A 27,086-nucleotide genomic window follows, 5' to 3' on the forward strand; every position below is an offset into this window, starting at 1 on the left:
AGAAAGAGATATTACCTGTAACTACCTTACTCACCGACTTATCTCCAGTACAGCAAGCCTTCTGTATACAACTTTTAAAATTAGTGTTACAAACTCATGGTGATTTTTTATTATGCAAAAACGGGGTTCCGCGATGGAATCTAACATGGCGCCGCCCAACCAAATTGTTTCATGGCAAACTTTGAGGACCAATAGGTCTATACTAGTCTTATTTATCAAACACATGCCTTAATATGGTGTTGTTATAGCAACAATACTTTTGGTACTTGGTATAGGGATATAGAATCTTTTCATATATTTCACCACCAGCTTAACAATATAGATCAAGACTTACAATTTACAGCTCACAGAGACTGTCAACACATCAATTTTGTGGGCACAGTAGTAGTAAAAGACAATAAAGGGATGCTATCATCAGATCTATACACAAAACCTACTGATCACAATACTTTACTGCACTATATAACCATTTATGGAACACAAAAAACTCATTGCCAAGATCTCAATTCAAATGAATCTCACATATCGTAACTAATCCTATAATCTGCGAAAAATGGTAATGTCAAATAATTTGAAGATTGAGGCTATCCGAAACCATTATTGGCCAAAGAAAAAATAAGAACACAACATGAACCTACACCAAAACTAGAACCATCTAAGAGATTGCCATTAGTAGTCACGTAACATCCATTTATACCAAAGCTTAAACAAACCATACAGAGACACTGGCCCATGCTGCTTAAATCATATCCTCAAGTAGCATAATTTAACAACACTCTTATGATGTGTTATAAACGTCCTCAAAATTTGAAGGATCACGTGATTAAAGCTGTTATCAGTCATCAAAACAACCCATAAGTGTTGAGACCTCCCAATGTGTGCGAGACTGCATCTCAAAACATAAATCTATGATCCACCTCAATAAGACAGAACTCCAATTTGTTATCATTTTGACCACATCAAACACCGCGTGTCACGGCGGACAGGACATCAGATACACAGAAGAATAAACAAGTATCTATGCAAGAAGATGGGGATCAGGGTCACCTCCTGACACTTCCCTACCAGCTCTCCCTATACTGCTATGCCCACGTTCAGTCCCTTAAGGTGGGAATAACATGTCCTCATGCCTGGGCTGCAAATACCCTAAGATGGTGAAGGGGAATAGAGCCAGCCTGCTCCCTCAGAACCTGGAGGGGACAGGCGTCTCTCTAACAGCCTAGACAGCAAACAACAAGAAAACAATAACCAACTTATCTTTTCTGAGCAGGAAAAGCCAATCCTTCCTTCCTTACTTCCACAGAGCCAGACAGAAGCTATAACCCGCACGGAACACTGGGAGTGGGTGTAATTTAAACCAACAACCCCACCCAGTGCACCTGAAGGGAGGTGGATCTAGTTTGACTCCAAAACCAAAGACTAGACATGTGCTGCTAATCTGGCAGACCTCCACACATAGCCTGAGCAGGGCATGACAGTACCTCCCCCCTCTACGGGTGACCTCCGGACACCCCAGACCAACCTTATCCTGGTGGGATCTGTGAAAAGCCCTCACCAGTCGGCTGGCACTGACATCCAGCGCCGGAACCCACATTCTTTCCTCAGGGCCGTATCCCCTCCAGTGTACCAGGTACTGAAGGGAACACTGAAGAACTTTAGAGTCAAGAACCCTGGAGATCTTGAACTCTAAATTTCCATCAACCAGAACAGGAGGAGGAGGCAATGGCGATGGTTCCACCGGTTTCACATATTTTTTCAGTAAAGACCTGTGGAACACATCATGGATCCTCCAAGTCTGCGGAAGATCCAGACGAAACGCTACTGGATTGACCACCACAGATATATTTTGTTACGGTCCAATAAATCTTGGACCCCGTTTCCAAGATGGCACTCTCAGTTATTTTTCTTCATATTTTTAGTGGACAACCACACCAGATCACCCACACACAGGTCCGGACCAGTCACACGTCTCTTGTTAGCCATTTGCTTATACCTCTCACCCATCTTCTCCAAATTCACTTGGATCCTCCGCTTGATAGAGGACAAGGCAGAAGAAAATCTCTCCTCCTCTGGCATCCCAGAGGAACTAGGACTGAGGATGAAAACCGTATGCGCAAAAAAATTGAGACTTACCCGTGGACTCCTGCCTATGGTTATTCAAAGCAAACTCTGCTAGGGACAAGAATGAGGACCAGTCCTCCTGATTCTCAGTCACAAAGCACCGCAAGTAGGTCTCCAGGTTTTGATTAGTACGCTCTGTCTGCCCATTCGACTGCGGATGAAAAGCCGAAGAGAACGAAAGTTGAATACCAAGCCAAGAACAGAACGCCCTCCAAAACCTGGAGACAAACTGCCATGCAATTTCACGATATTATCAACAAAAATCTGCGCAAGAGTCTTGGCATTGGGCAGACTAGCTAACGATATAAAGTGAGCCATTTTACAAAAACTGTCTACAACCACCAGAATTACTGTTTTCCCGGAGGGACTCAGCAGATCCGTAATGAAGTCCATAGACAAGTGCGTCCAAGGACGAGACGGAATAGACAAAGGAAGAAGTGAACCAGCAGGTCGAGTATGTGCAACCTTTGACCGTGCACAGGTTTCACAAGCTGCCACATAATCCTCAATGCTCTTACGTAACCCGGGCCACCAGAACCTCCGGGACACAAGGTCAAAGGTGGACTTACCACCAGGATGTCCAGCAAGAACAGTATTGTGATGTTCCTTGAATACCTTGTATCGCAGTCCTTCAGGAACAAACAACCTCCCTGGGGGACAAGAACCAGGAGCCCCCTCCTGGGCTCCCAACACCTCCATCTCCAATTCGGGGTACAGAGAGGAGACCACCACCCCATCAGCCAAAATCGGAGCAAGATCCTCTTAATCACATCCCCCAGAAAAACTGTGAGACAACGCATCTGCCTTGACGTTTTTAACCCCCGGGCGAAAAGAAACCACAAAATTGAACCTGGTAGAAAACAGTGACCATCTGGCCTGTCTAGGGTTCAGACGCTTGGCAGATTGCAGGTAAGCCAAATTCTTATGATCCGTATATACTGTAACGGGGTGAGACGCCCCCTCCAACCAGTGACGCCATTCCTCAAAGGCCAATTTAATGGCCAGCAATTCTCAATCTCCTACATCATAGTTCCTCTCGGCGACCGAGAGCTTCTTGGAAAAAAAGCACACGGAACCCATTTGCCAGGAGATGAACCCTGTGACAGCACTGCTCCAACCCCCATTTCTGATGCATCAACCTCCACCACGAATGGCTGAGACACGTCGGGCTGCACCAGAATGGGAGCAGACGCAAAACATTTCTTAATAGTCAAAAAGGCCTGCAATGCCTCATCCGACCAGACAGAGACGTCGGCGCCCTTCTTAGTCATATCGGTCAGAGGTCTTACAAAGGTAGAATAGTTCAAAATACATTTTCTATAATAATTAGTAAACCCCAAAAACCGCATCAAAGCTTTCTGATTCTCTGGTCGGTCCCATTCCAGAACCGCCCGGACCTTTTCGGGATCCATACGAAAACCGGAGTCAGAAAGCAGATATCCCAGAAACGGAAGCTCCTGCACAGAAAACACACATTTCTCTAATTTGGCATATAATTTATTCTCCCGAAGGATCGTCAAAACCTGTCTCACGTGATCCTGATGGGTCTTCAGATCAGGAGAGTAAATTAAAATGTCATCCAAGTAAACTACCACGAACCTCCCCACAAAATGATAGAAAATGTAATTGACGAATCGCTGAAATACCGCTGGCACGTTCGTCAACCCAAAAGGCATAACCAGATTCTCGAAATGACCCTCGTGCGTGTTGAAGGCCGTTTTCCACTCATCCCCTTCCTTGATTCTGATCAGATTGTAGGCCCCTCTCAAATCCAACTTGGCTCCAACAATCTGATCGAAAAGGTCGGAGATCAAAGGAAGGGGATACGGATCACGGACCGTGATATGGTTCAATTCCTGGAAATCCAGACAAGGTCTCAGCGATCCATCCTTTTTCTTTACAAATAAAAAACCTACTGCCACCGGAGACTTAGATGGCCTAATATGACCTTTTGCCAAACTCTCGGCAATATACTTCCGCATGACCTCTTTTCGGGTTAAGAAAGATTGCAAAGCCGAGACTTTGGCAACTTAGCCCCTGGGATGAGATTCACTGGACAATCATAGTCACGATGAGGGGGCATTTCCTGAGTCCCACCCTACGAAAAGACATCCGCAAAATCTGAGAGATACTGAGGTAGAGCTGTAGTAGACACAACAGAGATAGATGTGCCAAGACAATTATCCGAACAAAATTCACTCCAACCAATTGTCACGGATCGTGTTGCAGAAAACAAGAAGTAACAAATAAAGATCCGACTGACTTGATCCCAAACTAAGGAACAAAAGGGTGTGCCCTATTAAAGCCCTATAGCTCTCCCTGTGTGCTCAGCCCATGCAAAGATCTCTGTGATAGAAAGTTGCATGTCCACTTAACAAGACTGAGTGACACCTGAAAACCCTATAATAGTGAGGGGACACAACCACCGGCTCCCTGCACTAAATACGGAGGGTCACCTAGAATCAAGCCAACAGGAAAACACAAACAAAGGGACAGACTTATCTGAGAAACCAGCAGTAGCAAAACTCTAGCACTGAGCACAATCCAGGAAGTAGTATAAACCGCAAAGTGAGGCAGTATGGGAGGGGATATAAAGGGAGAAAATCACTGCTAATAGATGACAGCTGGGAGAGGGAGAAGAGATGTCAAAACAAAAGAACATCATGCAGGAGGTACTGAAGAACGTCTATCAGAACTTCTCAGAGATCTGGCGGTGACAGTAGCCATCCTTCTACGAGTGGACTCCGGACACTCAGAGCCCACCTTCTCAGGATGGGACCTATGGAACACCCTGATAAGACGAGTGGCCTTAATTTCCGCGACTGGAACCCACATCCTCTCCTCAGGACCATAACCCTCCCAATGAACGAGGTACTGAACAGAACCGCGGATAATACGAGAGTCCACAATCCCAGAGACCTGAAATTCAAGATTACCATCAACCACAATCGGAGGCGGAGGCAAAGAGGAGGGTACAGTGGGTTGGAAATAAGGTTTTAATAGGGACTTGTGAAAAACATTATAGATCCTTCAAGTCTGAGGAAGATCAAGACGGTAGGCAACGGGATTGATGACGGACAACATTTTGTAAGGCCCAATAAACTTAGGACCCAACCTCCAGGAGGGAACCTTCAATTTGATATTCTTATTAGACAACCACACCAGATCACCAACATTCAGGTCCGGACCAGGCACACGTCCTCTTATCCGCCACACGCTTATATCTTTCACTCATGCTCTTTAGATTATCCAGAATCTTTTGCCAAATAGATGACAAAGACCAGGAGAACCTCTCCTCATCAGGTAAACCAGAAGACTCCTCTCCAGAGAATGTCCCAAACTGCGGATGAAACCCATATGCACCAAAAAATGGTGACTTATCAGAGGACTCCTGACGACGGTTATTTAAAGCAAACTCAGCAAGGGACAAAAAAGAACACCAATCCTCCTGATTCTCTGCCACAAAACAGCGCAGATATGTCTCCAGATTCTGATTGACGCGCTCAGTCTGGCCATTCAACTGCGGGTGGAAAGCAGAAGAGAATGACAACCGAACCCCCAAGCGAGAACAGAAAGCCTTCCAGAATCTGGAAACAAACTGCGTGCCCCTATCAGAGACTATGTCTGAAGGAATGCCATGCAATTTGACAATGTGATCAATAAATGCCTGCGCCAGCATTTTAGCATTGGGCAACCCAAGAAAAGGAATGAATTGCGCCATTATGCTAAAACGGTCCACCACCACTAGAATCACAGTCTTCTCCGAAGAATGAGGCAGGTCCGTAATGAAGTCCATGGACAGATGTGTCCAAGGACGGGAAGGAAAGGGTAACGGGAGGAGAGGACCTGATGGCCGTGAATGAGGGACTTTGGCACGAGCGCAGGTCTACAGGCTGCCACAAAACCCTCAACCGACTTACGAAGCGCCACGGACACCAGAATCTCCGAGCAATGAGATCCACTGTGGCTCTACCCCCCGGGTGCCCAGCAAGGACAGTATCGTGGTGCTCCTTAAAAACCTTGTGTCGTAAAGCGAGAGGCACAAACAACCTCCCAGGAGGACAAAGATCAGGAACCTCTGCCTGGGCTGCCTGAACCTCGGCCTCCAATTCAGGATAAAGAGCTGAGACCACCACCCCTTCAGCCAAAATGGAACCCGGGTCTTCAAAGTTACCCCCTCCGGGAAAACAACGTGACAGGGCATCCGCCTTCACATTCTTAACCCCAGGGCGGAACGTGACAACAAAATTAAACCTTGAAAAGAACAAAGACCATCTGGCCTGTCTCAGGTTCAGACGCTTGGCTGACTCCAAGTATGCCAGACTCTTATGGTCGGTAAACACGGTAATAGGGTGTCTGGCTCCCTCTAGCCAATGGCGCCATTCCTCAAAAGCTAACTTGATGGCCAACAACTCCCTATCTCCCACATCGTAATTTCTCTCTGAGGAGGAGAGTTTCTTCGAGAAAAAGGCACACGGACGCCATTTGGCAGGAGAGGGACCCTGAGACAAGACAGCACCCACACCCACCTCAGAAGCGTCCACCTCAACAATGAAGGGCAGAGAGATATCAGGTTGTACCAAGATGGGAGCGGAAGCAAAACTCTCTTTGATACTAGAAAAGGCATTACGCGCCTCTACCGACCAGGAGGAAAAATCTACCCCCTTTCTAGTCATATCAGTGAGTGGCTTAACAACAGAGGAACAATTCAAAATGAACTTCCTGCAATAATTGGCAAAAGCACATAAGCGCCTTCTGATTCTCAGGAAGCTCCCAATCAAGCACAGCACGGACCTTCTCGGTGTCCATGCGAAAACCAGAAGCGGAGAGGAGAAACCCCAGAAATTGAATTTCTGGAACCGCAAACATACATTTTTCCAGTTTAGCGTACAATTTATTCTCCCGCAGAATGAGCAAGACCTGACATAGGTGGTCCCTATGAGTCTTGAAATCAGGAGAAAAAAATCTAAATGTCATCTAGATACACTAGTACAAATTTCCCCATTAAATGATAAAAAATGCTGTTCACAAAATGTTGGAAGACGGCTGGAGCATTCATCAAACCAAAAGGGATAACCAAATTCTCAAAATGACCCTCAGGGGTATTGAAGGCCATCTTCCATTCGTCCCCTTCTATGACCCTGACCAGGTTGTATGCCCCTCTTAGATCCAATTTGGAAAAAAACTTTAGCCCCAACAATCTGGTTAAACAGGTCCGGGATCAGAGGAAGCGGATAAGGGTCACGAATTGTGATACTGTTCAGCTCCCTGAAATCCAAACATGGTCTTAAAGAACCATCTTTTTTCTTAACAAAAAAACAAAACAGCAGCAACAGGTGACTTTGAGGGTTGTATGTGTCCCTTCTCAGGCTCTCGGAGATATAAGTACGCATAGCGACCCTTTCAGGTTGGGAGAGATTGTACAAATGAGATTTAGGCAGCTGGGATGAGATTAATAGGGCAATTGTACTCCCGGTGAGCGGGCAGCTCCTGAACACCACTCTCAGAAAACATATCTGAAAATTCTGAGAGAAAAGATGGTACAGTTTAGTAGAAACCTCTGAAAGGGACATCAAGAGGCAATTCTCTCTGCAAAAAGTCACTCCAACCATTTATTTGCCTCGCTTGCCAATCAATGGTGGGGTTATGTTTAGTGAGCCAGGGTAGCCCCAACACTAGAGGAGTAGGTAACCCGCTTAGGACGAAAACATGCACATCCTCAACATGAGCATCAACCACAGTCAAACGGATATTGTGAACTATGCCCTTTAATGATTTTTGAGAAAGTGGAGCGGAATCAATAGCAAAAACAGGTCCTTTCCCAAAGTGCATACCTGGAAACCATGTGTTATAGCAAATTGATTATCAATGAGATTGACAGCTGCTCCACTATCTACAAAAATCTCACAAACAATGTTCTTGCTCTCTAGCGCCACCCTGGCAGGTAGGACAAAACAGGAAATAGTATAAACCGCAAAGTGAGGCAGTATGGGAGGGGATCTAAAGGGAGGCAATCACTGCTAATTGATGACAGTTGGGAGAGGGAGAAGAGATGTCAAAACAAAAGAACATCATGCAGGAGGTACTGAAGAACGTCTATCAGAACTTCTCAGAGATCTGGCGGTGACACCAATGATCTGTCTTGCTTGCCAATCTATAAGTGGGTTATGTTTTGTCAACCACGGTAACCCTAAGGCCTCTTTCACACGGCCATTGCGGAAACATGTGCGGGTGCGTTGCGGGAACACCCGCGATTTTGCTGCGCAAGTGCAAAACATTGTCATGCGTTTTGCACTCGCGTGAGAAAAATTGCGCACGTTTGGTACCCAAACCTGAACTTCTTAACAGAAGTTCGGGTCTGAGATCGGTATTCTGTAGATTGTATTATTTTCCCTTAATAGCATTCTGAATACAGAATGCATAGTTAAATAGCGGTGGAGGGGTTAAAAAAAATTAAAAATAATTTAACTCACCTTAGTCCACTTGCTCGTGTAGCCGGCATCTCCTTCTGTCTTCATCTTAGCTTTGTGTAGCAACATGGACCTTTGGTGACGTCACAGTCATCACATGATCCATCACCATGGTAAAAGATCATGTGATGGATCATGTGATGACTGTGACGTCACCACAGGTCCTTGTTACTGCACACAGCTAAGATGAATACAGAAGGAGATGCCGGGCTGCGCGAGCAAGTGAACTAAGGTGAGTTAAATATTTTTTATTTTATTTTTAACCCCTCCAGTGCTATTTAACTATGCATTCTGTATTCAGAATGCTATTATTTTCCCTTATAACCATGTTATAAGGGAAAATAATAATGATCGGGTCTCCATCCCTATCGTCTCCTAGCAACCGTGCGTGAAAATCGCACCGCATCTGCACTTGCTTGCTGATGCTTGCGATTTTCATGCAACCCCATTCATCGCATCGGCGCGGAATACTCGCCCGTGTTAAAGGGGCCTAAGACTATAGGAGCATGCAAGTCCTTCATGACAAAACAAGAAATAATCTCAACTTGTGAATCACCCACCCTTAATTGAATACCATGGGCAATATGAGTGAGACTCCTTTGACAAAGAGGGGAAGAATCAATTGCAAAAACCGGAATCTCTCTTTCTAACGTGCAAGTACTTAGCCCCAGACTTTGAAGAAAAAGAGAATCAATAAGGTTTACCCCATAACCACAGTCAATGAATACTTCAACAAATACATTTCTTGAGTCTAGTGCCACCATAGCTTGAAGGAGAAAACAAGTATTACAGGGAGCTTGCATACCTGCTTGCTCCCCCACTCCATTCACGCTACCAAGAGTCAGGAAGTTTTATTTTTTCTCTTTCTCATCAGCATGCGGTTTAACAAAGGGACAAGCAAAAATAAAATGACCACTTTTCCCACAGTTGTAACATAGTTTATGCAATCTCCTAAAGTCTTTACTGCCAGAACGGAAAGATACCTGACCCAGCTGCATGGGTTCCTCCCTTACCCAGAGTTACATGTCATATCACCCTGGGGAGCAGGCGAGACAAAACCACTCACAGAAGGGATCCCTTGCGCGGAGGGAGCCTTACACCTCTCTCTAATATGTCTATCTAACCGTACTGCCAAAGACATTGCATTCTCCAAAGTTTCTGGGTACTCATGAAAAGCAAGGGCATCTCTCAGATAACCCCTGACAAAACTGACTACGTAACGCAGGGTCATTCCACCCTGACTCGGTAGCCCATCTCCTAAATTCAACGCAGTAAGTCTCTGCAGTATGTTCACCCTGTGATAAATTACGCAATTTAGATTCCGCCATCTGAGTCTTCATAAATTAATCCCAAGGATTTAAAAAATTCCTCTACCGAGCGGAGGGCCAGAGAACAGGGCAGCAGAGAAAAGGCCCAGAATTGCGCGTCTCCTTTAAGCAGAGAAATTATTATACCAACCCTCTGACTTTCAACACCTGACGAAGCTGGACGCAGCCGAAAAGATAACTTGCATGACTCTTTAAAGTGGATAAAGTTATCCACACCCACTGAAAACCGATCAGGAAGAGCAACCTTAGGTTCAAGGTTGGACTGACTCCCACCAGCGGAGCCATGAAGCAGACAATTCTGACAAAGTGCAACAGTATTGTGGAGGTCAGCTACCTCCCAAGTTGATTCCTGCATACAATCAACCAACGAATTAATTGACTCCATCTCAAGGCTGCTGCGAAATGGCAGTCTAGGTTATGGCGGGTTTCAATGTCACGGCGGACAGGACATCAGATACACAGAAGAATAAACAAACAAGTATCTAGGCAAGAAGCTGGGGATCAGGGTCACCTCCTGACACTTCCCTACCAGCTCTCCTTATACTACTATGCCCACGTTCAGACCCTTAAGGTGGGAATAACGTGTTCTCGTGGCTGGGCTGCAAATACCCTAAAATCCCTAAGATGGTTTAGGGGAATAGAGCCAGCCTGCTCCCTCAGAACCTGGAGGGGACAGGCGTCTCTCTAACAGCATAGACAGCAAACAACAAGAAAACAATAACCAGCTTATCTTTTCTGAGCATGAAAAGCCAATCCTTCCTTCCTTACTTCCACAGAGCTAGACAAAGGCTATAACCCGCACGGAACACTGGGAGTGGGTGTAATTTAAACCAACAGGGAAGGGAGGCGGTTCTAGTTTGACTCCAAAACAAAAGACTAGACACGTGCTGCTAATCTGGCAGACCTCCGCACGTAGCCCGAGCAGGGCATGACACCGCGTTAATCAATTAAAATATCAAGTATTGGAACACGTTTCTGTTTACCGAAGGGGAGGAAATAGGGTACGATTAATTAAAAAACAAGAGTCCTTTTGGGTTCATGAACTCAAAACTCTTCACCGTAATGGTTAATCAAGAATTTGATGTTTGCTCTTAAAAAATCATGTGTAATTTTCCTAATCTGTGTTACTTTTTTGCAGACTAGATGAAGAGACCAAATAAGGTATAGTCCTGTATACATACTTTTATTAATCTTGATACTAACAGTTATACCGTATGATGGATATAAGATAGACCTATCAGAGGTCCTCGTAGAGGGACAAAAAAAATCTATATCATCAATACATCACATTAAGTTACTAACTCAAATTATAAATCTGTGATTTCTATACTAATATTTCATTCTATGCACATTTGAGGCTAGTACTCAAGTTTTCATTATGTCCGTTAAACCTTGCCTGGTCATTAGTGTGTCCATCATCCCGACTACCCTTGTAGATACCCTTGTCCAAGCTGAAGGAGACGGTGCTTGCTCTCATGACTCTAAAATATCCCCTACCCATACTCACACCACTACTTGGGCGTGTTCCGGGTCATATGACCGCTTAGCTGACATAACATCAGCTCGCATGTAGCACGCAGCGAATGGTAAACCAATGAAGGGGCGGTTATTAGTCCCTTACTATCAATCCTACTTTAACATGACATGCGCTCTTACTACCATGCCTATTTAAACAAGACATGTGCGCTTAACAGATTGGAATGCCACCATCCTATACCGATACTCTGCTGTTTCTGGTTCAAAATATATCTGGTACTCATCAGTTTGTCATCAAACTGTAATTGAAGTGACTATACTTAATGTGCTAACACTCAGCATTTTGAGACACAGTATCAAGGGGTCTTTGATTATAATAACAAGTTATAGATAGGGTTGAGCGAACTGTAAAGTTTGGGTTCGTACCAAACTTTAGTTTTTTTTGTACCCGGACCTGAAACCGAACATTTTTGTAAAAGTCTGGGTTCGAGTTCGGTGTTTGGTGATTTAATGGCGCTTGTTGAAAGGCTGCAGGGCAGCCAATCAACAAGCGTTTAACTTGTGTGCCCTTAGAAGCCATCACAGCCATGCCTACTAATGGCATGGCTGTGATTGGCCAAGTGCAGCATGTGACCCAGTCTCTATATAAGCTGGAGTCACGTAGCGCTGCACGTCACTCTGCTGTGCTTAGTGTAGGGATTGGATGCTGCTGCTGTGAGGGAGAGAATAGGAAAGACTCTTATATCTGCACTTGGTGTGAAGTCTGCAATCTACAGCGTTTTTTGTTTTGGGGTGTCCAGTGAGAGTGAAAAAAAAAGCACTGCTTATGTGCGAGAGACAATCATTTAATCCTGTTCTTGTAGTTCAGTGACCGACATATACCCATTTTTAAAGTGCACCTGCAATGTATATGTGCCAGGAGAAGGGAAAATAATACCGTCTGTGAGTTCTGGGACCCAGGGGGGGACATATCCCCATTTTCTTTCTGTAAAGTACCCCTGTCCTGCATTTCTGAGAGCAAAATATAATCAGTTGAATCCATCTGATCCATTGTGGGGTGACATATTTACATTTTTTGTTGTAAAGTACCTCTGAGGCCTGCACTGCATATGTGACAGGCAGGCAAATAAATTCAGCAAATCCATCTGTTCCATTGTAGGGGTGACATATCCACAATTTTTTATGTAAAAAACCCTTGTGCTTCATTTGTGAGTGCAATATAATCTCAGTTAAATCCATCTGTTTCATTTATGGTTAAAAAAATAAAAACTTTTGGGGGGCAATAAAGAACCTTTTTGCCCTGTGTTGCATTTCTGGTAGTTAAATAAATACAGTTAAATCCATCTGTTTCATTGTGTGTGAGAAAAAAAACTTTTGTGGTCAATAAAGTACCTGTTCTATTGTTGGGTGACATTAACCCATTTTGGCCGTCAAAAAACCCCTGCTCTGCATTGTTCACAAGGAACTTAATTTAGTAAAAACGTCTGTTACTTCAGTGGGTGACCGAAAAAATTAGGAGAGCATCAAAAAAGGGACGTGGCCCTGGTCATGGTACTGTTGGTGGAGCTTTTGTTGCAGGGAGAGGACATGGTTGATCTGTGCCAGCTACACGCCCAAGTGAAACCCCTTCCTCAGGTGTGAGTAGACGACAGAACCTTCAGCGCTATTTGGTAGGGCCGAATGCAGCTCTACGATTGGTGAGGCCAGAACAAGTACAGACGATAGTAGATTGGGTGGCTGACAGTGCCTCCAGTTCCTTCATATTGTCTCCCACCCAATCCTCTGCTGAAAGATCAGAGTTGGCACCTGCAGCCCATGGCCATCAGTCTTTCACCTCACCCCCTTGCAAATCAGCCAAGCAGTCTGAGCCCCAAGTCATGCAGCAGTCTTTTATGCTTTTTGATGACTCTGCTGGCAGGGTTTCCCAGGGCTATCCACATAGCCCTGCCCCAGAAGTGGAAGAGATTGAGTGCACCAATTCCCAACCACTTATGTTTCAAGGTGAGTACATGGGAGGACCACCGCAGCACATCTCGAATGATGACGAAACATAGGTGCAGACCGACAAGGAGGGCAGGGGTGAAGACTGGGTGGAAGATGATGTGGAGGACGATGAGGCCCTGGACCCCCCATGGAATCAAGGTCATGCGAGTGACCTGTGTAGTTCGGAGGAAGAGGTGTTGGTCGCACAGAGCCACCAGCACGGCAAAAGAGGGAGCAGGGTATAAAAGCGGAGCGGCCGTCCCCTAGACAGTATGCCTGCTACTGCCTACCGCACCAAGGGACTGAGCACACCAAAGCAAGCTCCAAGGAGTTCCCTGGCGTGGCAGTTCATCAGACAATGTGCTGACGACAAGACACGAGTGGTTGGCACGCTGTGCAATCAGAGCCTGAAGTGAGGCATAAACGTTCTCAACCTGAGCACAACCTGCATGACCAGGCATCTAAGTGAAAAGCACGAGCTGCAGTGGAGTAGACACATCAAAAAACAAGAAAGGTCTCTGGCTCCTCCTGCTTTCTCTTCTGCTGCAGTCTCGGCCTCTTCGCCCCCCTCTGGAGTGACAGTGGCATCTGCCACCCTGCAAACAGGGGATGTGGCAGCAACACCACCTCCTCGGTCACAAAGCATCTCCATAATGTCCCATGGAAGCGTTCAGCTGTCTATCTCCCAAACATTGGAGCAAAAGAGGAAGTACCCCCCTACCCACCCGCGATCCCTGGCCCTGAATAGCAGCATTTCCAAATTCCTGGCCTTTTAAATGCTTTAATTCCGTCTGGTGGACATGGACAGTTTTAAGAATCTGATGGCGGTGGCTGTCCCACAGTATGTGTTTCCCAGCCACCACTACTTTTCCAGATGAGCCATCCCTTCCCTGCACAACCAAGTGGGGGACAAAATCAGGTGTGCACTGCACAACACTATCTGTGGCAAGGTCCACATATCTACGGATACGTGGACCAGTTAGCACGGTCAGCCATGTTATATATCCCTAACAGCACACTGGGTAAATGCAGTGGCGGCTGGGCCTGAGGCGGATAGCAGTTTGGCGCATGTCCTTCCACCACCGAGGATTTCAGGGCGTTTCTCTTTGCCTCCTGTTGCCTTCTCCTCCTACTCCCCTTTCTCATCCTCTACCGCCTCCTCATCCGGTCAGCGTAACACCTTCACCACCAACTTCAGCACAGCCAGGGGGAAACGACAGCAGGCTGTTTTAAGACATATCTGTATAGACGGAGGCAGCATTTCAGCAACATGGTGGAGCAGTATGTGTGCACACGCCTACACGTACTGAATGACGGGTCTGCCCCCTTCAACTTCTGTGTCTCCAAATTGAGCACATGGCCTGAGCTTGCCCGTTACGCCTTGGAGGTGCTGGCCTGCCCTGCAGCCAGTGTATTGTCTGAACGTCTGTTTAGCACAGCAGGGGGCGTTATCACAAACAAGCGTAGCCGCCTGTCCACAGCCAATGTGGACAGGCTCACGTTCATTAAAATAAACCAGGCATGTCCGTACCTTGTGCAGAATAGACATGTATACAAGCCTCACCCAGCCATTTTTGTACTCCAGCGCATTCTCTCTTTGTTTTATTTTTTATATTTCCCAAGGTTTTGGGGTCTACCCAAATTTAAACCCCCAAAAAATAATAAAATAAAAAACTAAACCAAAATCCAGTGTTGGCTACCTTGTCCTCCTCCACCGCCGCTTTAACCTACAATGCCACATTCACCGCCTCCTCAACCTCCTACTCCATATGGACCTCCTCCTCCTAGGTCAAGGTTATTTTTTATTTTTACGTATTTTATGTTATTTGAAGTAATTTCCCTATCTACATTTGTTTTTAGAACACTTGCCATGCTCTTAACCACATGTTGCTGCCTTTTGCAGCCCTCTAGCCCTTTCCATTACTTTTTTAGAGCCATTTTAGTGCTCCAAAGTTCGGATCCCCATTGACTTCAATGGGGTTCGGGGTCAAGTTCGGGTCCCGAACTCAAACTTTTTTGCGAAGTTCGGCCGAACCCATCGAACCCGAACTTCCAGGTGTCTGCTCAACTCTAGTTATAGAACAATGCCATTTCTCAGTGAGTGATACACCTCTAGCCTTAGACTTTACATGTATATGTTGGTCTGCATTTAATTATGTGAACTGTAATGTACTTAACAGTCGACAACTTAATATTGGATGATGTTATTCTATGGGTGTTTTTTGTCTCTGTGTGGTATCCTTGTATCCCCACGTTAGACATTACATATATTCTCGACATATGTATATGTATGTGTGTATGTATATATATATATATATATTAATTTTGATGGTGACAATATTTTATTAACCTTAGACTTATACTTACCACCATTTAGTACATATAGTTAATTAACAACAGCTAATCACGGTCTTTGTATTTACTGTCTATAGGCCGTGAACAAGGTTCCGGGAAGGAACCAAAATTTTGGCCATATGTTGTCTATGCTAATTTGGATGGAAATAATAAATGAACTAACTGCAACTACAGTAACCCCAAGCTTGAGTGCCGTAGTTCCTTGATTATAAGTATATTTGGAAGATTTCCCTACCACTCAGCACCAACAACAATATTCTCAAAGTGCCCACCTTTTTCTAAATAATCGTTATTTTGACCCTGTCTGACCTGAGAGCTCACGAAAAAGCCCTATGTGACTTGTACATTTATGGACAAATCTACCTATATAAACTAAACACTACTAAATCTCAAGCTATGCCTTTATTCATCCCTCAAAAGTCCTTACACTTGTTTTGTACTAAATATCTTCTAGACTGGAAGACTGACAGAATAGGATACCTGGGTACTGTCATCACACCCTTATTCAGCCAACTATTGGATTGAATTCCATAGAGAATCACCACATGTGCCTAAATATTCCTAGTCCTCTGTCCCAATACAGTATGTATCTGCTTGCATTCGAAACCTAGATATATCAACATGGATGGCTAGAGGTATTCCTTTCTCTGTCTCAGCTATATGATTGGGAATGTTTTTGCTCTTTCAGGTACCTGTCTGATACCTATGCTTTATTGAACTGAATTTTACAAATACCTCCAAGTTAGGTGTAGAAATCTCCTCCGGGAGAAAAACAATATAAACCTGATCTCTTCTGAACATTTAGGTACAAATGATAGATATTTCTCACAATGTCCATTGTAGGATACGACTCAAACCTGAGCTCAATCTGAACTCCTAGCTGCCTTCTGTTTTATTTTGTTTCAATTTTGTTTTTGCTATGTTTGTTGCTTGTTTTTTGCTTTTAGCTATGATACAATGAAATGATATATCTGAAAGATATGATACATTGAAATGATACATATTGTAATGGTTTACAAAAAACAATAACAATTAAATAAAAAAAAGAAAATTTATTATAAAGAATATATACAAAAAGTTGCTCATTTTTATTTTACATGCATTGGAGCAGTAAAAAATGTTTTTGTGAAGGCTGATATTTTAAGGATATTAACGACTCTTAAAACCATGTAGAGACTGAAATGAAACAATTCAAAAGCAGACTGTAATGTACCTCTTGTGTACTTCTGGACCTTTGTATTCTTTTTAAATCTTAGTAAGGGTATGGTTACACGGTTAAAGGTCGATATTCAGTGACTCTTACCTGTGCATATAACTCCAGCAGTATCCCAGGATGGACATTTACTATTTCCAAGTGCAGTTATATCACAGTCCTCCAGGTGGTATTCTGTACCTGTACAATGAAATCTATATGTGGTAGTAAGATTATATTCCCCAAAATATCCTCCACCTGGAATAGAGACAGCAGTTCCACATTTCATTTGCCTGCAGAGAACATTGGCCTCTCGTAGACTCCAGTGAGAGCTGCACACCGCCATCCATTGTCCTTCATATATCACCTCCACTCTCCCAGAACAGTTGTCACTACTGTCCACAAGTCTATAGCTGGTAAATAAGCCTAAAACCATCAAAAGAATGAAGACGTGATGTGAAAAAGTCTTCAAAGTGATAAATGTGTCTGTTAGAGATGGGAAAATTGATTCTAAACAATTCAAATTAAGAAAAAAGAAATTTGGGTCAAATCTGAATCAGGAGAAATGAAAGATGAAGAAGGACAATATGATCCCAGTCGATAGTTTTTACCCATAGCCATATACAGTACAGACCAAAAGTTTGGACACACCTTCTCATTCAAAGAGTTTTCTTTATTTTCATGACTATGAAAATTGTAGATTCACACTGAAGGCATCAAAACTATGAATTAACACATGTGGAATTATATACATAACAAAAAAGTGTGAAACAACTGAAAATATGTCATATTCTAGGTTCTTCAAAGTAGCCACCTTTTGCTTTGATTACTGCTTTGCACACTCTTGGCATTCTCTTGATGAGCTTCAAGAGGTAGTCACCTGAAATGGTTTTCACTTCACAGGTGTGCCCTGTCAGGTTTAATAAGTGGGATTTCTTGCCTTATAAATGGGGTTGGGACCATCAGTTGCGTTGTGGAGAAGTCAGGTGGATACACAGCTGATAGTCCTACTGAATAGACTGTTAGAATTTGTATTATGGCAAGAAAAAAGCAGCTAAGTAAAGAAAAACGAGTGGCCATCATTACTTTAAGAAATTAAGGTCAGTCAGTCCAAAAAATTGGGAAAACTTTGAAAGTGTCCCCAAGTGCAGTCACAAAAACCATCAAGCGCTACAAAGAAACTGGCTCACATGCGGACCGCCCCAGGAAAGGAAGACCAAAAGTTCATCCGAGTCACCAGCCTCAGAAATCGCAGGTTAACAGCAGCTCAGATTAGAGACCAGGTCAATGCCACACAGAGTTCTAGCAGCAGACACATCTCTTGAACAACTGTTAAGAGGAGACTGTGTGAATCAGGCCTTCATGGTAGAATATCTGCTAGGAAACCACTGCTAAGGATAGGCAACAAGCAGAAGAGACTTGTTTGGGCTAAAGAACACAAGGAATGGACATTAGACCAGTGGAAATCTGTGCTTTGGTCTGATGAGTCCAAATTTGAGATCTTTGGCTCCAACCACCGTGTCTTTGTGCGACGCAGAAAAGGTGAATGGATGGACTCTACATGCCTGGTTCCCACCGTGAAGCATGGAGGAGGAGGTGTGATGGTGTAGGGGTGCTTTGCTGGTGACACTGTTGGGGATTTATTCAAAATTGAAGGCATACTGAACCAGCATGGCTACCACAGCATCTTGCAGCGGCATGCTATTCCATCCGGTTTGCGTTTAGATGGACCATCATTTATTTTTCAACAGGACAATGACCCCAAACACACCTCCAGGCTGTGTAAGGGCTTTTTGACCATGAAGGAGAGTGATGGGGTGCTGCGCCAGGTGACCTGGCCTCCACTGTCACCGGACCTGAACCCAATCGAGATGGTTTGGGGTGAGCTGGACCGCAGAATGAAGGCAAAAGGGACAACAAGTGCAAAGCATCTCTGGGAACTCCTTCAAGACTGTTGGAAGACCATTTCAGGTGACTACCTCTTGAAGCTCATCAAGAGAATGCCAAGAGTGTGCAAAGCAGTAATCAAAGCAAAAGGTGGTTACTTTGAAGAACCTAGAATATGACATATTTTCAGTTGTTATGTATATTTTCTTTTTTGTTATGTATATAATTCCACATATGTTAATTCATAGTTTTGATGCCTTCAGTGTGAATCTACAATTTTCATAGTCATGAAAATAAAGAAAACTCGTTGAATGAGAAGGTGTGTCCAAACTTTTGGTCTGTCACTGTTAGGGTCCATTCACACGTCCGTTGTTTCTTTCCTGATCTGTTCCGTTTTTTGCGGAACAGATCTGGACCCATTCATTTTCAATGGGTCCTGAACAAAATCGGACAGCACAATGTCTGATATTTTTTTCAGGACCCATTGAAAATTAATGGGTCCAGATCTGGTCCAGATCTGTTCCGCAAAAAACGGAACAGATCAGGAAAGAAACAACAGACGTGTGAATGGACCCTTACTTTGACATTACTAACGCTGGCTTGGCTTTAAAGAGCTTATTATGAGTTACATACAGTCATGGATGACCCCACAATGCCATTCACAGATTTTCAGGGAAAAGGCTGAATTGTATCACAATTGAATTTCAAGAAATTTGCTCATCATTAATTTCTGTAATGTATTCATGAACACTGCAGCGTCTTAAGGCTGTATTACACAGGACAATTCTGCAGGGGATTTTCAGGAAGGAAGCGTTCCCTCACACCAATTGCTCGCTCGCTGGCTGCTATTACATGCAACGATCTCCTCCACAGCAGCCAGAGGAGCTATCGTTATGCCATCGCTCGTCCCCATGTTGTCTAGTTATTTGCCAGCCGGAGATCATGATTAGAGCACAATCTCCCGCCGGCAAATCATGGTTTTATACAGACTTAAAAATAGTAAAATGAATTGCAGACTAAGGGACATGTAGCGTAAAATGTGAATTCAGTTGATTCAATAAAATTAAAGGGGCTGTCCGGGTTCAGAGCTGAACCCGGACATACCCTTATTTTTACCCAGGCAGCACCTCTGAGGCGAGCATCAGAGCATATCATGCTCCGATGTGCTCCCTTGCCCTGCGCTAGATCGCGCAGGGCACAGGCTCTTTTATTTATCATAACACACAGCGTGTTTGGTGATATCACCGCCTCTGATTGGCGGGCTAAAGCCCACCCATCGGTGCTGTTGATGTCACCGGGCTTCCTGGCAGCCCCATGGAGAGCCCGGTTTGTCACTGGAACTTTAAAAATGCCTTCGCCCTGTGCGATTTACCGCCGGGCAAAGGATAGCATCAGAGCATGAACTATTCCGATGCTCTTGTCGGGGGGCTGCCTGGGTGAAAATGCCTCATCATTGCTTCCTGCACTACTGCTACACTGCAGAGTGTTGGCATCAAGGTATAACGGTATACTAGGACCCCACCTTGCATCTCAAAACTACGCAAACCAAAAGCACCCCAACCATCATTAGGCAAGAGAATCCCAGAACTGGAGTGTGCCTTGGAGGGAAGAAAACCATGACAACTACTACTACACCCATCCACTACACTCCCGCGCGCCCCTGCAGCCTACTTGCTGGAAATGCAGCAGAAAACTGGCATAAGTAATGCTAAATGTGTTGGCTCACGTAGGTCATATCCTCTCCAGCCTACACTCTGCCCTCTTGTTATGAAAGTTGTAAGTGTGGAAGAAAGGGACAAATATTTTTGCACAAAGCAGGGCGTACGCAAAGATGTGTAACTATTTGGCGCCATATTTCTGGGATGCGATGCTTTCTAAATCTCCTCTGTTACAGGAAAATATGATTCCCACCAAGTCCCTCAGTCCGATGACCACACAAATATGCCTAATAATTGGACAAAGACAATTGGTCATTGTGTCCCTTGGAAATTCGGGGGCTCTGGCTCTTTTTTCCTGCAACCCCTGGACGAACAGTGGTGTATGTATATAAATATAATATCCTTGTAGACTTTATATGTGTACATATAGATATTTGTAGTCTGTAGTTCCATGTAAATAGGGGTCTGTGGATCCTGTGGCTTGTACATGTTTATGGATGTGGAGATACATATGTTGTTTATGCATGCGTCTCGATATGTACATGTACTTTATGGTCAGGTACTGCATGTGAGTTGGTTAGAAATGTAGATCCAGTAGACAGTATATGTTGGGATCTGGATATACTGTATGTACATACGTGTTACTGGCCACATTTGCTTAGTATCCAGGGAGAGCAGGACATGAAGCAGCTGTGTGTGGTGGTGGTCTCTACGTAATATCTAGTATTTGTATCTTCATGTAATGTCTATTGCTTTGTCACCTCCAGCGTATCAGTAAAGTATTTTTATATATACAGATGCAGCCGAGCTAAACTTGATGGTTAATGCGTTAAGTAAAGAATGGCAAGAAAAAGTTAACAATTTTTCAATGTATTTCAATGGCTTTTGTCACAAGATAACACTGTGACAAATTATCAGAGTCAATTTTAGCTTGGCTACATCTGTAAGTATTTATGAGGGTTGTATGTTACTCATGGGGTGTATGAAGGACTGCAGGATGTGTATGTAATACACAGAATAAGTGGGTTATATATGAAACAAAGATGAAAAGTCTTGGAACGACAGAATACAAAGAAAGAAAGAAATTTCTAAGTCCCAAGAGACAAACAATCCCCTTCTTCATCCTCCAATTTTTAAATGTTGGGAATATTAATTGTAATAACTTTCCTTGAGAAATGCCATGACAGTGGTCCCCAAGACTAACTGTCTAGTGAGCAATGTTGTGCTTACATATGGCAGATATGGAGTCTGTACAAACAGTGTAGCAGGGTGTGCGCTCTATGACAGCTACAATAATTGGTCGTCAATTGGCAGCTCGCTCTAGTGGTCAACTGAAGACTGAAGAATTTTGAAAGATAACACTTTAATTAAGTTTTTATTCAAAGCATTATTTTCAGACTCTATATTTCCTTTAAACAATGTATTTATATATTTTAGTATAAATCTTTATTGTATTTTTTACAAACATCTTACAAAAAATCTTCAACAATCTTTAATTACATGACATTGTATCAATTCCCCACCCAACCTCCCTTTATCCACTGCCTACTTACTCCCTCTCGGGAGAAGGGGGAAAAAAACAAAAACAAAAAAAATATATTAAACATGATTACCATCCCACCATAACATGACATGTGTTACTTACCTTTGCACTGGATGGAGGGATGACTTGGGTTGGTGCAGTTTCCTTCTACCCCAGGTTCTCTTAAACAGTCATACAGTCTGGACTCATTACCAACACAATGGATTTGTTCTGTCCATATCGGTCCAGGTCTTCTTATATAGGTGACTAATGAGGGCACTGCTTCTCCACATCCAAGTTCTTTACAAAGTACATTGGCCGCTCTAAGGTCCTGGTCAATCTCACAAACAGATCCCCAAGTATCACCATGGAGGGCTTCTAAATGTCCTGAGCAAGCAGTGGGACCATCGGCTAGACTGTATTCTCTGTGACCTGATGATAAGAAATCATTGAAGACATTACTGTACAGACTTCTTTACATATTACACATGATGAATATGAACCCAATGAACACTTGTCCCTTCCCCATCTCAGTGTCATTATAAAACGCGAAGGTGGCGGCCCACCACTGAAACGCGTAGCTGGCCTTTTATAGTATTTTATGTTTGTTGTTAATAAATCATTTTATAGATGGCAGAGCCAGCGCGCTTTTGTTTTTCTTTTTCTGCTCCATGTTGAGCGAACGTGTTCCTAATATAAAACATATAGAACAACACATAGTGCAACAGCAACTAATTAAAATCAGCCTATGAGGCAAAACAGGCTGATTTTAATTAGCATGAGTACATAGGAGGCTGGTATCTGTAGTCCATGGATTCAATGGAGGCCATTTTGGTACCATAGAGATATAAACCAAAAGGGATGCACTGACTGACCCCCTTTTTTCCTAAATATAAAACATGACACATCAGTCCTACATAGTGCGGCAGTGATAGAAGTGATCTAGTATCGAGATCTATTAGTAACCCAGTGACAACATCTGCAGGACATGAACAGCAGAGGTTGGCACTTTAAACAGGAGGGGCCTGAGCCCTTTCTTGGTTTTGAAGGTACTTACTCCACTGCAGCCAGTGTCTCACATGAAGATGCCTGGTCATGCAGGTTGTGCTAAGGTTCAGAAAGTTAATGCCTCGCTTCAAGCTCTGATGGCACAGCGTGCAAACCACTTGGGTCTTGTCGTAAGCACATTGTGTGAAGAAGTGCCATGCGAGGGAACTTGAAGCTGCCTTTGGTGCGCTTAGTCCCTGGTGGCAGTGGCCAGTAGCAGGTGAACTGTCTTTGCCACAGCTGCTCTGCTTTTGCACCTTTTCCCCTCTTTTGCTGTGCTGTTGGCTCGGTCTCACCACTGCCTCTTCCTCCGCACTCTGAAAGTCAGTGGCACGACCTTCATTCCATGTGGGGTCTAGGACCTTATCGTCCCCTGCATCGTCTTCCACCCAGTCTTCCTCCCTGACCTCCTTTTCAGTCTGCACACTGCAGAAAGACGATACAGTTGGCACCTGTGTTTCGTCATCAGAGACGTGCTAAGGTGGTATTCCCATGTCCTCATCAGGAAACATAAGTGGTTGTGCGTCAGTGAATTCTATGTCTTCCACCCCTGGGGAAGGGCTAGGTGGATGCCCTTGTGAAACCCTACCAACAGAGTCTTCAAACAGCATAAGAGACTGCTGCATGACTTGTGGCTCAGACAAGTTCCCTGATATTCACGGCGGTGATGTGACAGACTGATGGGCATGGGTTACAGACGCCACCTGTGTGCTTTATGCAGAAGACTGGGTGGGAGATAATGTAAATCTGCTGGATCCACTGTTGACCACCCAATCAACTATCGCCTGTACTTACTCAGGCCTTACCATCCTTAGAACGGCATTAGGCCTGACCAAATATCTCTGGAGATTCTGGCGCCTACTGGGACCCGAAGTAGTTGGTTCACTAGGACGTGTAGTTGGGCCCAAACGGCCACGTCCTCTCCCTGCAGCAGTAGCTCCACTAACATCACCACCACGACCATGACCGGGTCCCTTATTAGAATTTTTCCTCATGGTTAGCGTTCCGCCAAGCAAGAAATAAAAAATACGGTAACAGTATATATGGGCTGGTTAATATGACAGATTCCCAGCAATATACAGGTCCTTCTCAAAAAATTAGCATATTGTGATAAAGTTCATTATTTTCTGTAATGTACTGATAAACATTAGACTTTCATATATTTTAGATTCATTACACACCAACTGAAGTAGTTCAAGCCTTTTATTGTTTTAATATTGATGATTTTGGCATACAGCTCATGAAAACCCAAAATTCCTATCTCAAAAAATTTGCATATCATGAAAAGGTTCTCTAAACGAGCTATTAACCTAATCATCTGAATCAACTAATTAACTCTAAACACCTGCAAAAGATTCCTGAGGCTTTTAAAAACTCCCAGCCTGGTTCATTACTCAAAACCGCAATCATGGGTAAGACTGCCGACCTGACTGCTGTCCAGAAGGCCATCATTGACACCCTCAAGCAAGAGGGTAAGACACAGAAAGAAATTTCTGAATGAATAGGCTGTTCCCAGAGTGCTGTATCAAGGCACCTCAGTGGGAAGTCTGTGGGAAGGAAAAAGTGTGGCAGAAAACGCTGCACAATTAGAAGAGGTGACCGGACCCTGAGGAAGATTGTGGAGAAGGACCGATTCCAGACCTTGGGGGACCCGCGGAAGCAGTGGACTGAGTCTGGAGTAGAAACATCCAGAGCCACCGTGTACAGGCGTGTGCAGGAAATGGGCTACAGGTGCCGCATTCCCCAGAAACAGCGGCAGAAGCGCCTGACCTGGGCTACAGAGAAGCAGCACTGGACTGTTGCATGTCATTCGGAAATCAAGGTGCCAGAGTCTGGAGGAAGACTGGGGAGAGGGAAATGCCAAAATGCCTGAAGTCCAGTGTCAAGTCCCCACAGTCAGTGATGGTCTGGGGTGCCATGTCAGCTGCTGGTGTTGGTCCACTGTGTTTTATCAAGGGCAGGGTCAATGCAGCTAGCTATCAGGAGATTTTGGAGCACTTCACGCTTCCATCTGCTGAAAAGCTTTATGGAGATGAATATTTCATTTTTCAGCACGACCTGGCACCTGCTCACAGTGCCAACACCACTGGTAAATGGTTTACTGACCATGGTATTACTGGGCTCAATTGGCCTGCCAACTCTCCTGACCTGAACCCCATAGAGAATCTGTGGGATATTGGGAAGAGAAAGTTGAGAGACGCAAGACCCAACACTCTGGATGAGCTTAAGGCCGCTATCGAAGCATCCTGGGCCTCCATAACACCTCAGCAGTGCCACAGGCTGATTGCCTCCATGCCACGCCGCATTGAAGCAGTCATTTCTGCAAAAGGATTCCCGACCAAGTATTGAGTGCAGAACTGAACATAATTATTTGAAGGTTGACTTTTTTTGTATTAAAAACACTTTTCTTTTATTGGTCGGAGGAAATATGCTAATTTTTTGAGATAGGAAATTTGGGTTTTCATGAGCTGTATGTCAAAATCATCAATATTAAAACAATAAAAGGCTTGAACTACTTCAGTTGGTGTGTAATGAATCTAAAATATATGAAAGTCTAATGTTTATCAGTACATTACAGAAAATAATGAACTTTATCACAATATGCTAATTTTTTTAGAAGGACCTGTAGATTTATTTCAGCTACATCTAAATGGGTTCGGTCACACACAGATAGTGTCACAGCGGTATATATGGGCTGGTTAATATGACAGATTCTCAGCAAAATAGCTTTAGTTCAGCTACTTCTAAATAGGTTCGGTCTCGCACAGTGTCACAGCGGTGTATATGGGCTGGTTAATATGAAAGATTCCCAGCAAAATGGATTTATTTCAGCTACTTCTTAATGGATATGGCCACACACAGATAGTGTCAAAGCGGTGATTATGACAGATTCCTAGCAAAATAGCTTTTGTTTAGCTTCTTCTAAATAAAGATGTCGCGAATTTCCGAAAATGTTCGTGAATAACGTGCTTTAAAACATCAGGTATGATGTTGTATCGATCAGGTAGTGTAACGGTTACGCCCGCTTCACGGTGACAGACCAAACTATGACAGACCAAACTCCCTGTTTAACGCACCGCAAACAACCGCAAACAGTCCATTTGCACAACCACAAACCCCCATTTGCACAAGGTTGGATAGCCATGTCCCGTTCCTTGTCCTCACTGATGTCATTGAAGGTCTCTTCCTCCATCCATCCACGTACAACACCAAGGGTCCAGGAAAGGTGACCACAAGCCCTCTGGGACGCCTGCTGTGTTTGATCTTCCACCTCCTCAAAGCCACCTTCCTCCTCTGATTCCTCTTCTTCAGACTCCTTTCTCTTTGTTATTATAAGGTGTGTTAAGTAGTACTATTCCTATCAGTTTAATCCCTGTTACGTCCCCTATCAGGGGACATGTATATGGAATCGATTTTAGGAACCGGGAGATGGAAAAAGATGCTTGGTCGGTCCTCTTAATTCCAACTTGGGGCACTGCGCGTGCGCTGTGTAATGTACTGTGCAATCCCAATATGTGTGGTGTGTTAAGTAGTACTATTCCTATCAGTTTAATCTCTGTTATGTCCCCTATCAGGGAACGTGTATGGAATAGATTTTAGACAACTGCAAAGAGTTGTCAATAGTTGACACACTCATGACATAAATTTTATTTCTCTATGCGTCAATCTTGGTGAAGTGATGACTGTGCTCGTGCGCACGTTTGGGAGATTGCAGGCAATGGGGTTTTTTCGAAGCCTATGGTTGTGCTGAGGTAGTTCAGTGACAGTTAAGTGACCCAGAAAACAATGATTGTGCAGTGTGGGCCCATTGTTGGCCTAATAGGCTTTAATGATCACCTTAGATGATCACAAAGAAAATTAATGTTTTTTCTATGCAAAATTATCCAGCCGATCGCTTTTGGTCTGTTCACAATGAAGCAACGACCTTATCATCTGGGGTGTGCCAACATTGCCATTGCCAACACAATCATAGAGGTGGTCGCTTCATTGTGATATGCAAGCCCCTTCACCACAACAAGGTAACGATAACGAAGGGGAATTGACACA

General features: G+C 44.1%; 1 protein-coding gene across 1 annotated transcript in view; it reads right to left on the reverse strand.

Annotated features, from left to right (window-relative positions):
* Positions 1–23,665, reverse strand: part of LOC122921341 (antigen WC1.1-like) — a 41,624-nt gene extending 17,959 nt beyond the window's left edge. Inside the window, exons 1-3 of the mRNA XM_044271318.1 lie at positions 23,629–23,665; positions 22,116–22,424; positions 17,037–17,351 (exon numbers count right to left, since the gene is read on the reverse strand). Coding sequence (XP_044127253.1) covers positions 17,037–17,351; positions 22,116–22,424; positions 23,629–23,665 — 661 coding nt within the window. The remainder of the gene's footprint in view (positions 1–17,036; positions 17,352–22,115; positions 22,425–23,628) is intronic.
* Positions 23,666–27,086: the final 3,421 nt, after the last annotated feature.

This window comes from Bufo gargarizans, chromosome 11 (assembly GCF_014858855.1).
Source record: "Bufo gargarizans isolate SCDJY-AF-19 chromosome 11, ASM1485885v1, whole genome shotgun sequence".
NCBI lineage: Eukaryota > Metazoa > Chordata > Amphibia > Anura > Bufonidae > Bufo > Bufo gargarizans.